Genomic DNA, 13575 nt, shown 5'->3' on the forward strand with positions numbered 1-13575 from the left:
TTGAAGTAAACATTCCTGTCCCTGAGCCATCCAAGTCTCTGTAATGGCCACCACATCATATCTCCAAGTACTGATCCACGCTCTAAGCTCATCCGCTTCGTTCACAACACTCCTTATGTTAAAATAGACGCATCTCAAACCTTCGGTCTGAACGCGTCCCTTCTGTATCACCTGCCTATCCTCTCTCTCACACTGTCTACAAGTTTTCTCTATTTGTGAGCCACCTCCTCTTCCCCAGTCTCTTCAGTTTGGTTCCCACCACCCAACAATTCTAGTTTAAACTCTCCCCAGTAAGCCTTACAAATTTCTTGCACTCCTATGAAACTTACTAACACCCTTTAATATGACTGAGTTTACAAGAAAACTTATACTGTACTGCAGTATAAGTTAAATTCATATAAAAACTGAATTAAGGAGCATTGAATGACATCCAGTGGTGTGGAGAATATGCTGGTGTGCACTACAAGTCTTGAATATGTTGGACTAACTATGCTGTGAGTGAGGTTTCTTGATACTTGGTGATTCAATAGTTTTGTTAAGAATTGGTCTACAGTGTTGAGCACCTTAAACACTGACTGATTGACCAAATGTGTCATTACAAAAACAAAAATAAAAACAATACAGATGTTACAAAAACTGGAACTAAAAACAAATTGCTGTGCGTACTCAGAATCAGTGTAATACAGCATAGAGCAGGCACTTCATCCCAATGCTGACCAAGATGTCCAATTTGCCTGCGTATAGTGCACATCACTTTCAACCTTTCCTCAGTAACCTTGCTGTGGTTATAAATTCTATCTGTGTGGTTACCTAAGTCAGGCAACATCACTGGCTGGACAATATGTCATGTCTGCAACCTTCTTTAGAAATGAGTACCCAAAACATTGACGGTTTCACCTTCCACGGACCTGTTCCAAGTGGTTTCATGTGGCATTACTCCTTAATCAGTTGGCACAGATCCCAGAAACATCTGCCCGGCTAAATTTCACTGCATTTGCAAGCCTGGACGATCAACGAAGGGGCGGAGTTTTTGCTTTCCTGTGATTGACGTGAAAGTTATCCAATCATGACTTCAAATTTACGAATTAAATAAAGTGCCTATCAATCATAGCTCCACTCACAGATTGACAACGGAATTAGCCAATCAAAACATATTTGGGGGCCGGCTGTTGCTTTCGACGACGTAGACTCTGGGCCAAAGGCTTGGCGCTGTACTGCAAGCGATGCCGGAGATTGGGAACCCTGACGCGGTAGCCGGTGTGAACTGGCTCCGCTCCCATCACAGCCGACAGAGCTCCTTCGTCACCTTCTGTAACTGTACAGGCCGCAGCGTCCAGCCGGTTTGGATCAACTACCGCGGCTTGCCTGAGACTTATGCCGTGATGGCAGCGCAGAGCGGCCGCAAGATGAACACCTTTACAGGTGAGCGGCCCACTCCCCACACCCGGGTCATGGGTGTCCCAGGGCTAGTTCTCCCCTTACCTGGGGACCAGCTCTTGTGCTGGAGTGGGATGGGAACTGGAGCAGTGGTTTGGCTCAGACATTTGGGTCTGGGTCTGAGGTTAAGAGGTGGGGCCGGGGTTGGAGCTGGGGTCACACGCATATTGCTAGAGGACCTCAGTAAGCTATTGTTATTGTTCTATTATTGATAACACACCAAGCTATTAGTGGAAAGTTTGTCTTGCATACTGTTGATGCAGATCAAATTAGTACATTGAGCTAGAATAAGTTAAAACAATAATAGTGTAGAATAAAGCGTAATACCTACAGAAAAGTGCAATACAGGTAAACAAAGTGCAAGATCACTAACTATGGACCCCCCCCCCCCCCGTACGATGAGAAAGACTCTTAGCTTCAAAATCTACACTTTGTTTGCAAGTACAAGAGGGCTGTTCAAGAATCTGATAAGCTGTCCTTGAGTCGGTCCAGGCATGTTGGAGTGTGGGGCTGCATCCCAGTGTTGCTCCGTGATCAACAGATGGGTTCAATGTGGATCTGGGGTCAACAGGTTGTTCATCTGTGATCATGCAGGTTGGGTGGAGGGGTGACGTCAGGGTGGTGGGACTGGGATCAATAAGCTAGTCTGGAGGTTGGTTGGATGTTGAAGGAGCCTTTATGACAATATTGTGGGATCTGAGATGATTTGGGGTAGGAAATCTAAAATTGATTTGAGCACTGTGGATACATCTTGGCCTTGGGAATCTTGTTAGGTTTTCTGTGGAGAGTTATAAGTATGGTTGGGGTTGAGAGGTAGATTTGGGCTCATGGTTCAGACTTTTAGAGCAGGGGTTCTCAAACTTTTTTTAATGCCATGGGTCCTGACCATTAACTGAGGGGGTCTATGAGCCCTAGGTTGGGAACCCCTGTTCTAGAGGAAGGTTTAAGTTCAGCACTTGCAGCTGGGTTTGGAGTTAGGTACAGTAATTTGCTTTGGGATTACTATTTAATCTGTTGTAGCTTTCAAGAAGTCCATTTAAAATGTTTTCTCCTGTATTTTTTGAGTGACCTTGTCAACTTGTTCACTGATACTCTGTTGCTCACAAACAAAAACAGAAAATGCTGGAAACAGCAGGTCCTGTGGAAAGGGAAACAGTTAATGCTTCAGGTCCAGGCAACTCCTTCCAGCCTTTGGAAAGGATTGACCCTTCCAAATATTGCTGTTTTCTTCCTCAGGTCACCCTTGGATGTTCCGTGATGCGATCTCTGATGACAGGCTCCTTGTCAATGGCCATGAGGTCTTTTTCACCCCCCCAGGCCAGGTGAATGAGATTGGCCAGCCTCAATACATAATAGTTAAGATCACCATACCAGGTAATCAGCTGCAATAAGTCTTAATAATTTTTAAATTATTTCCTAATTGGAGTTACACATCACAGAACAGGCTCCCTGCCTGCCTTGCCATCAAATATTGATTCCATTTACCAGCACTCAGTCTGTATCCTTCTGTACCTTGGCAATTCGAGCTGTCTTCCAGATACTTCTCAAAAGTTGAGAATTTCTACCTTCACCATCCAGTCAAGCAGTGTGTTCCAGATTGCATTCACCCCCTATATCCAAAATATTCTTCCTCTCATCCCCTGTAAACCACTACCTCCTGACCTTAAGCCTCTGCCCTCTGAGCTTGGACACCACTGCTATGGGGATTTTTGTTTTACACAATCTGCCCAGTCCATGCCTCCAATAGTTCTATACATATGCGCCAGATTACATTTTGCCGTCTTGTGCTCCAACAAAAACCAGGCCCAGACTCTTCATAACCAAAACATTCTAGTGAATCACCCCTGCACCCTCTCTAAGGGAATGTGAGCCTTCCTATAATGTGCCAACCAAAACTGCACACAGTACTCCAGCTGTGACATAACTGATATTTTATCATATTGTATCTAGACCTCACTGCTTTCATACTCCAGAGAGGGATTACCAACCTGGGGTCCATGGACCCCTCAGTTAATGGTAAGGCTCCGTGACATAAAAACTGTTGGGAGCCCCAGCTCTAAGCTGTGTCCAATGAAAGCAAACTTTGCATGTACCTCCTTATCACCTCATCTCTCTGTACTGCCTCCTAAAGGGATCTTTGGACTTGAGCATCAAGTCCCTTTGTTTTCAAATACAGTCAGCCCTCCTCATCCGCGGGTTCTGCATGTGCGGAAAACCTGGAAGTTCTCTCTCCTGCCCTTGTTGTTTGAGCATTATTCCCTGAACAATACAGTATAACGACTATTTACATTGCATTTACTTTGCATTAGGTATTATAAGGAAGTCCGAACAGGTATGTCCGGTATTATTTAGCATCAGTCAAACGTTTGTCTTAGCATATAGTATATATTTTACCTTTCTATGCATATAAAACACTTAAATGTATGTATTTCAATGATTAAACCACTGCGTTGCTTAGTAATAATTGTAGCTTTCATCAAGGCAGGGCCTTTCACATGCTCAATTATTCTCACTTTATTCTTTAAAATTGTTCCGATCGTTGACTGACTGTAGCCTAACATTTTTCCAATGACCAATGGCATTTCACCTCTTTCTGATCACTTTATTATTTCCACTTTATTTTCAATCATGATCGTTTTCCATCAACAGAACAGTGTGGGCGACGGGTCCCAAGCTCCATCCACTTGAGACAGGTTAAATAAGGGACTTGAGCATCCATGCTTTTTGGTATCCGCAGGGTGTCCCGGAACCAATCCCCAGCGAATAAGGAGGGCCAACTGTACTTCCTAGGGCTTTACCATTCATGATATATATCCTACCTTTGTTAGAACCCTCAAAATATGTCATCTCCCACTTACCAAGATTAAATTCCAACTGTTATTGTTCCGCCCAAATTACACTACTATTCTGTAGCTCAATACTACTTACCTCACTATCAACATCACCGGCAATTAATTGAAAACTTAATCATAATTTACAAATTATTAACTTACAAAGCAAACTGTAAGGGGTGTTGCATTGATCCCAACACTAATCCCTGTGGTATACGAGCAATCACAATAGCAATGCTTCATCACCACCTCCCATAACAGGTCAGTTTTGCCATCTTGTATTGGATCCCCAGGCTATAACTTTTGGATCAGCCTTGCGTGTGGAACCTTATCAAAGTATTTGCTGAAGTCCATGTAAACCACACTGTCGTTATCAATATATTTAGTTATCCCTACAAAAAATACTCAATTAAATTTATCAAGTAGGATCTTCCACACACAAATCCATGTTGGTCATTCCTTACATTCCCAGGTGTAAATTAATCCTGTCCTTAAGGCATTTTTTCCCAGTAAATTCCTTATTATTAATATTAGATTCACAGACCAAGATTACCAGACTTAACCCTGCCGTCCTTTAAGTGCCACATTGTTCTCCAGTTTGTTTTCTGGTACTTTGCCTATAGACAGTGAAGATTTAAATATTATCTCTGTCAGGCACCCAGCTATTTTTGCGTTAGCTGTCATCTCATTGGGCATTGGGGCTTCAGGATTTATTAATCTTTATATCCACTGCAATATTTAAAACTTTAATCCTAATGTAGTTTAGGATTTCATGATTCCAATGAAAATCTCCAACTACAATATCTCCATAGTACTTGCCTACTGACACTCCATTCAGGACCTGAGCTTATTTTTTCCAAAGGCTTCACCTACAAGGAAGAAGCTGTTTCATATTCAGAGGCTTTTGACTATTCGTAATTAAAATTGGAAGAAATGCCCTGTATATTGAATGACTCCTTCCTGCTTTAGTGACCAATTTAAGCTCGTACAGCAGCATTATCTTGGAAAAGTTTGAACAGTTCAGGCTACCAGAGAGAAAAGCATTTGGGTGAAAAGCTATACATCATCTCTAAGACGGCCATGTCCATATCCAGTAAAATTAAACATTTCAGTTAAAAAAAAAACACAAATTGCTGGAGGAACTCAGTGTGTCAGGCAGCATCTATATGAAGAGAAATGGATAGTTGATATGTTGGGTCAGGACCCTTCCTCTGACTGAAGAGTAGTAATCTGCATTGGACAAGGGTCTTGACATAAAATATCAGCTCTCTTGTTTCCCTCCACAGATTTTGCTCGACCCGCTGAGTTCCTCCAGTGCTTTATTTGTTGCTCTAGATTCCATCTTGTGTCTCTGTTTAATTAAACTTTCCAAATGTGGATTTGTCATTAGAGCAAGCCATCAGTGTTTAATTGGTCCAGTGACATCATCACTTCTAAGTCTAGCAGACACAAGTTTAACGCCCATTCCAGGGCATAAATGATGCTGCAACACCATCCGTCTGAAGGAATTTCACCATGTTGTCCTGAACAATATCGATCCATCAACAGAGACCAAAACATTAATATTTGTGGGGTATTATTATGTTAATATTCATGGGAGCTTGCTGTGTGCACATTTATTTCCCACAATGCAGGTAACCTCTTCTAACATGTCATACTGCTGACTGAAAAGGTTTGTAATATTATGAAGGTTTATCTGGTTTGATAAGAATGTGATTTTTACTATTTTTAAAAATAAAAATTGTCACTGAGAATATTGAGTTACATTGTGTGAAAGCTCAAATAGTGTTTTCCTTTCCATCCAGTTTACACACTAAAGGAGAGGTGTCTGCAAGTGGTGCGTAGCCTTGTGAAGCGGGAGGACTACAGACATCTAGAGATCGTCAGATCGCTCCACGACGAACTAGAAGATCATCCCCAGGTCCTGAAAGATCTTAAGCGTCTTCAACAGCTGGCTGAACAGGAAGGAAAGAGTAGTAATTTAGAGTGACATTGTTCCTTTCACTTGCCATGTCACCCCAGATCGACCTGGTGTATTATGCACAGGCAAGCTATGAACTGCGATCTGCTGGGTGAACAGAATGAATGGCATCACTCATTTCAGATCTTCCCATGAACAGTGACTGTCTACTGTGATTATGACTCAAAGCTGTGACCAGCAGTCTACCTGGTTAATTAGTTAATTGTTGTCATATTTTGTATTTTCCTCCATTATCTTCCTATTTCTTGGACCAAATTTAATTTTTAAATTTTTTTTTACATCACTTGTACCTTTAAGTGAAAGCGATTCTCAGTGAATCTCTGGTCTGCGATGGTGGGCCTGTTAGCATCAGGCAGCAGTGGAAGTTAGTAAATTTGGCCAGGAAGCTGGGCTACCTCAGTCTTGAGCCCTGGTGTCTGGGAAGTCACTTGCTGTTTATTCTATAAGATGGCAGAACTGACTGGGAATGGAGAGGAAAATGGCAGCCTAGTCAGTGTATGATGCAAAGATGGGCTAGTGGGTAAAATTGCTGCCTAGTGCAAGTACAAAATATGGATGCAATAAAGGGGGAGCTAGCTGATCTGCTGATATAATAGGCAGGGGGAAGACTCACCCAGAGCAGCAACAGCAGCATAGAGTATTTGGGGAGACAACCCTAACTCTGCGTGGTTTCTGAAGATGCCAGGAGCATGAGTTTACTTGAGAAGGTATCTTAAATTCACTTAATTATATGGCTGCACAGTGGGAAAGGACTTTCTCAATTAAACCTTTAAGTAAAATGTCATGATATTTGTATGTGAGCTTGTAGTTGCTTCATTAACTGAGCTCCCCACTGTATATACTGATGTCGTAGCCAGCTTGTTCTGCATCGTAACCTCTAAAGCTTATTATTTGCTGCTGAGCTAGTGATTATGGTCCCTGGTTCTGGCCTCCTTTCATTTTTTTTTAAAAAAAAAGGATGACTGGTCACTTCAGTCTTCTCTTCTAAGTGTTAAATGCCTGTTTTGCTATTTCACCACACCTGTTCACTTCATATTGACTTGCAAAGTTGGAATAGAACCAACATGCTTTTCAATTCTATCCCCTTCCAGAAATTCCCCTAGGGATCCTCACTTTATTTTTGGTTGCTATCCTATGTTACTATACTTTGTAGTGATGTTATGTCTGTGCCCAGCCCTTTCCTAATCCCCCCCCTCCTTTCCTACACTCTTTCCAAGGCATAACCAGGTTGATTCTTCCAGGTGCAAATGTGTCACCTCACTTTTCTCCATGTTGAGGTTCCATTGTCATACCAGCTCCACTCTACAAATTTGTCTTTGCCCTTCTCTGTTATTGCCAAAGTTTTAATGTACCTGGAAATACTGAAACTGTTGGTACTGGTCCATATCAGTTGTGGAAGTTCGGCATTGGTTTGAGAGGAAGACTGCCCCCACCTCTTGCTGTTTTCACTTTCCACAGCAATTCTGTGTAAATAACAATGCTTCAAATCCAAGACCAGACAAGTGTCCGAACAATATTCAACTGTGAAAGCTGTGATTAATGCCGAGCTTGTGAGGTGCTGGTGGCTAGCATCGTATAAGATCAGTAGCTGAGCTCTGCTACTGAGTCAGAGTAAAACAGATCCACAGAATCACCAAAGCTAGCTTGCTTAAGTCACAGCTCTGTGATAGGGACACACTAAGCTCTTGTATATTTTTTGTATGTAAAAGCTGAACAAAGCCATTAAAAGTATATTGCACAAGTTGAAATGCACCAGTGTGATTCTTGCAATAAAGGTGCAGCAATATCACTAAAGAACATGAAACAGAGTTCAGGCCCTATGGCCCATGATGTTGTGTTGACATTTTAACTTGCTCGAAGATTAATCTAACACTTCCCTCCCACACAGCTCTTCATTTTTCTTTCATCCATGTACCTGTCAAAGAGTCTCTTAAAGGTCTGTAATATGTTTACTTCTGCCACCATGCAAGCACCACTTTGTGTAAAAACCTACCTCTGACATCCCCTGCACTTCCTCCAATCACATTAAAGTATGCCCATTCAGCTATTTCCACCAAGGGGAAGAGGTCTCTGGCTACCCATTCGATAGATGCCTCTTAACATCTTGTTTACCTCTATCCTGTCACCTGCCATCCTCCTCTCCAAAGAGAAAAGCCCTAGCATGATCTTCTTAAAACATGCTCTCTAATTCAGACAGTGTCCTAGTAACTCTCTGCACCCTCTCTAAAGCTTCGAACTCAACCCTGTGACTAAAGAAGGCCTGCACACTATATACATTCTTAACCACCCTATCAAATTGTGTTGTAACTTTAATGGATCTGTGAATGTGGACCTCAATGATCCCTCTGTTCCCCCACACTATGGAGAACCCTACCATTGACCCTGTATTCCACCTTTGTTTGATCTTCCAAAGTGTATCACTTCACACTTTTCTGGATTGAACTCCATCTGTCACTTCTTCACCAGGTTGTAATCTACGGCAACCTACACCATCCACAACACCACTAGAGAGCGGAGATTATTCTGTCCAAACTCATCGGGGTGGTTGAGTTGTCAATGAAGTATGGTATGTGGGCTGGGAATATCTCAATGAGCACTGGATCGAGGATTTGATGGATTTCAGACAGGATGGAGATTCCAACACCAGCCTACTGACCAGTAAGTGATCCAATACAATCTGATACTGATTACTGGCTGGATTAGAATGGGAGGCATGAGACCAGCCAACATCATACAGAGGGGTATATGGTACTGACTAGTCTCTGGGTTATGGGAGTGGGGCAACACTGGGCTCAAGGTGGCAACTGAGGGGTCTGGGTTACAGGGTGTGTCTCTTGAGTCTCTGGGTTACCTGGTGTTACTGAGGGCCCATAAGACTATGTTACGAACCCCGTAACTGGGTGTCTTACCAGCAAAGAGAGGAGTGTCCGTTGGAGTCTGGTGATACTATTTTCAACAGTATTTATTAGTAAAAATACACAAAAATAATATCAATGCAAATATACAGATAATATACATCATCAATACTAAACCTAAAAGTGTGGGTATAATAATAATAAATAAGAAATAAGCTCTATCGTTGTCTAGGGGATAATGAATTGTCATATGTGAGTATAAAGTTCAGTTCAGTTCATGCAGGCTGCGGTAGTTGTTGGTCGCGGTGTTTCAATTGTTAGAGAACAGTAACAGCTATTGACTTGCTGACTTTCCTTTACGATCTTGATCCGTCGATGCGTTGTTGTGGCCATTCACGTATGACCCCTCCGTCCTTTAGCTAGACTGTTCCGTGGTGGACTCGTCACCCAGGCAAGGGTGGACACACACACAAGCCCTCACCGGTCTCGTAGCGTCTCTCGGTGCATCTGAGGGGTGTTCCCCAGACCCCACTTTTATCCCCACTCACGGGGTCTCAGGTGTCAATCAGGTTGAGATGATGCAACCCATCAAACCAGCCCACCCTGGTTGCCCCCTGAGGGGTTTCAATGAATAGAACAGTACCTAGTACACAAACCTTCTCCAAAAGACAATAGCAGTAATCAATGGTTCCGTTCTCTTTTGTTAGCTGGAGACATTCCACTTTGTGTATCTCTGAGTTGTCTCTCTCTCATTAACTGACATGAGCTGTTTATCAATAACAACTGTCTTGGCAGCTTTCCTGCGTCTCTCTCATCTCCCTTGATAACAGCATCGGAATAGTAGCGATTTGCGATTCTCCAAAAGGGGGGGGGGGCGACTTTGCACCCTTCTGCCCATCAGAGTTGCTCCTCATTCGTAACACCCCCATCCTTCTAAGAATTTTCACCAAAGGGGAAAATTAACTAATACAGAGTCTTACAGAATTTCAGAATCTAACACAATACAAAAGAGGTTTTTTTCACTACAGAGTAATACAGATATACATTCAACTTAGCATCTAGATAGTTAGCGATTACATTGTCAATTCCTTTAATATCTTGTACCTTAATAAATTCTTGTAGCATCAGACTCCAATTTAATAACCACCTATTTTTATTCCTTTTCTTCAGCAAAACAAAACTAAAGGGTTGTGATCTTAGCTTAAGTGCATATTACAAAATGTGAACCAATACATGTGTGATTATTCTGTAGTACATTACAAAAGTTTATGCAAATACTAATCTTTATTTTACTTTTAAACTTAACAGTCAATCTTCCATGGTGTTGTCTTTATTATTTACATGCTTTGTCGAAATCCCTCAAAACCAGATCCTGTTATTTAAAGTGGCATTTTGTCAATCTTCGCCTCTTTTCCATTTAACTCTCACGTGGTTAGCTTGCTCACCAGTGTGGAATAGGCTTTCGCACACTCCTTTCATAGGAGTTATGTTATCAACAATGTTTTCCAAACTTGGCCCATCTTCTGAACTTCCACACAATTCTTTATTTTTAAGCAAGTCATTAATTTTATCTTCAGGACCCTTCATTCTATTAATTTTCAGTTTCACATCTGCAAGTGATCCCTCTTTGTCCAAACAACATTTCAAATTCTGCCTCTTCACAGCACACCCTTGAATAACATTAGCGAGTGGGGTACCTTTACATTCCAAATCAAACTGTAATTGATTCACAGGCACCTTGTTAACAAGCCATTGTTCCTTCAGCCTGGTTACTGCTTCTGAAACCAATCCAGACTTTAAATTTTCTTTATTCAATTTAGGAACTACACTTTTCCCTTCCCCTTCAATAATAATAGTCACATGACCAGCTTCCATCTCCTCACTAACTTTTAACACACCTTCTAACACAAACAACTGGGAATTCTCACTTCCCACTAGTACCAAGGTTAACCCTTTCTTCACTGAACCAAGTCCATCTGACCCAAAAGGACTGCATTCCTTTTCAACTAAATCAGATATCTCAGACTTTTCCTGAGTTTCATTACTAGGTTCAGTACCATGTGCATCCACATCTTGAACACACTCAGACGGGACATTTGCCTCTCCCAGGCTTTCAATACCCGTCCCCTTTTCAAATTCTAAGTTCCCCTGATCCTCCCAGTTACTCTCTGGGCAACTCTCTTCCGGAGTAAGCTCAACCCCGCGGGCTGAAACAACCTCATCTGCCAACCCAGCAGGCTCCTTCAAGGTAATGGCATCCTTTCCATCTAGGACTGCCCTTATTTCATTATCAGGAACACATTTAAATTCTTCAACTTCTTCAAACAGTTCTGTCAAGCCAAACAGATCATCCATGTCCAACCCTGGACCTTCTAACTGCCTTATCTGTTTCTCATCTTTACTCCGTGCCTCTTTACATTCCCTCCTGGCTAAGGGTAGGTCTACCTCCTCTCCTTTACTCTCTTTCACCTCCCTACTCTCCGTTTTACCATCCCCTAACCCCTCTTGGTACAGGGTCGGTAAAAACGTCTCAACCAGATCGTCACTGGACTGATTTAAACTGGTCTCTTTCTCAGCTGCCTTTCTCGACATGCTGCGAGTGGTCGCGCATGCGGGATAGATCTTGGAACCTAGGGGCGGGTCCTCAACACTTACAGGCTGTCTCATCAGCTTCATTGCTGACCAAACCTCACCACCTGCTAAATCGTTACCCAGAAGGACGTCCACACCTTCTCTTGGGAATTCTGATTGCACCCCTATTTCAACTGGTCCAGATACCAGATCACAATTTATAATGATCCCATGCAAAGGTACAGCTTCTGTCCCTTTTCCTATGCCTCTCAAAACTACCTCTCCAGTCTCAGGACCAAAATCTAGTACCTTACTGAGAATCAATGACTGCTCAGCTCCAGTATCTCTCCAGATCCGCACTGGAACTGGTGTTTCTCCCTCTTTCACAGACACGGTCCCTTCTGAAATAAATTTCTCACGACCCTCTCGTATTTTATCTACCTGGGGCTTTCTCGTCGATTTGCTGATCAACACAATACACCCTGTAGGGACTGCTGCTTTCCCTTTTCCTGTCTCCTTCCTCGGAGCAAAGCACTTAGATGCAATATGACCAACCTTTCCACAATTAAAATAGGTCAAGCCAGGAACCCTCCTGCCAGCTTGCCTTTCTTCCTCCTTACTTTTACCACTGGCTCCCGGCTTAATCTCTACCTCAGCCGGCGGGCTTTCTCTACCATTCCTACGGTCTTTCTGGTAACTCTTATTCGAGGAAAACTTTGTCTTGTGGGTTAGGGCATATTCAACTGCGAACCTGGCAAATTCTGATATAGACTTATTCGGCTTCTCGTTCAAATACATCCGGATATCATCCAAAACACAACCTTTAAATTCCTCAATCAGAATTAACTCCCTGAAACGCCGAAAATCCTCTTCCACCCTTTCTGCCGCACACCAGCGATCCAAGAGCACACCCTTCTCATAGGCAAACTCTGCATACGTCTGATTCCACAGTTTCTTTAAATCTCTGAACTTCTGTCTATATGCCTCAGGTAGGCCCAAAGAATGGCCTGTTTTACTTCCTCGTAATTCTCATACTCCTCCTCCTCCACAGCCAATGCCGCATATGCCCGTTGTGCCTTCCCTTTTAACACACTTTGTAATAACGCCACCCACTGATCTCTGGGCCACTTCTGATTCACTGCCACCTTTTCAAAATACAAGAAATAACTATCAAAATCCGTCTCCTCGAACGGAGATACTAACCTAAACTCCCTACTAACATTAAACCTCTCCTCTCGGTCTGCCCCTTGGACCCTTCTCTCTTGCTTTAACTTCTCCATGTCCAGCTCATGCTGCCTCTGTTTCTCCTTCTCCTCATACTCCCTCTGTTTTTCAGCTCTTTCCTTCTCCTTTTCAGCTGCTTCCAGCTGTTTTAACCTAATTTCAAGCTCCCTCTTTGCCTCTAACTCCTTTAGCTGGAGCTCATACTCCCTTTTCTTCTGTTCCAACCTTAATTTTTCCAACTCTAACTGAGCCATCCCAATAGCTGGTACCTTTTCAGGGATATTGTCCAATACCTCAGCCGAAAACACATTCGTCTCAATATAATACTGAGTTATGGCCCTCCGCATCTCCCACTTTTTCATTGACGACCTCACCTCTGCGAGATTTAGTCCTTTCGCAATATTTACCAAGTCCGTCTTTGTGGCCTCCTCTAGCGCCTTCAAAGTCGGGTTTTGTGTAAATTTGTCTACGTCCATCTTTGCTGGTTTCCCGTCTGGTTACCCGCGCAACCAGATCCAAGTCTGGACTTAAAAGCCCGATTCACTGGCCCTCCAATTTGGTATCAAATCTCGAGACGAGGCCCCAAGTTGTTACGAACCCCGTAACTGGGTGTCTTACCAGCAAAGAGAGGAGTGTCTATTGGAGTCTGGTGATACTATTTTCAACAGTATTTATT

The 13575-nt window shown here is 42.7% G+C and overlaps 1 protein-coding gene across 1 annotated transcript; it reads left to right on the forward strand.

The window, feature by feature from the left end:
• Positions 1–985: 985 nt before the first annotated feature.
• On the forward strand, positions 986–7997 carry vhl (von Hippel-Lindau tumor suppressor). Its single transcript, XM_073072517.1, has 3 exons — positions 986–1422; positions 2674–2811; positions 6074–7997. The coding sequence occupies exons 1-3, from the start codon at positions 1224–1226 to the stop codon at positions 6256–6258; spliced, it is 522 nt and encodes a 173-aa protein (XP_072928618.1). The 5' UTR covers positions 986–1223; the 3' UTR covers positions 6259–7997.
• The last annotated feature ends 5578 nt before the right edge of the window (positions 7998–13575 follow it).

The sequence above is a fragment of the Hemitrygon akajei genome, chromosome 19 (genome assembly GCF_048418815.1).
Source record: "Hemitrygon akajei chromosome 19, sHemAka1.3, whole genome shotgun sequence".
Lineage (NCBI taxonomy): Eukaryota > Metazoa > Chordata > Chondrichthyes > Myliobatiformes > Dasyatidae > Hemitrygon > Hemitrygon akajei.

Bases quoted from the DNA above. Each gene is read 5' to 3' on its own strand.
- vhl (XM_073072517.1), top strand. From the start codon at position 1,224: ATGCCGGAGATTGGGAACCCTGACGCGGTAGCCGGTGTGAACTGGCTC. The intron at 1,423-2,673 runs GTGAGCGGCCCA...TTTCTTCCTCAG, and splicing joins CAAGATGAACACCTTTACAG to GTCACCCTTGGATGTTCCGT. The intron at 2,812-6,073 runs GTAATCAGCTGC...CTTTCCATCCAG, and splicing joins AGTTAAGATCACCATACCAG to TTTACACACTAAAGGAGAGG.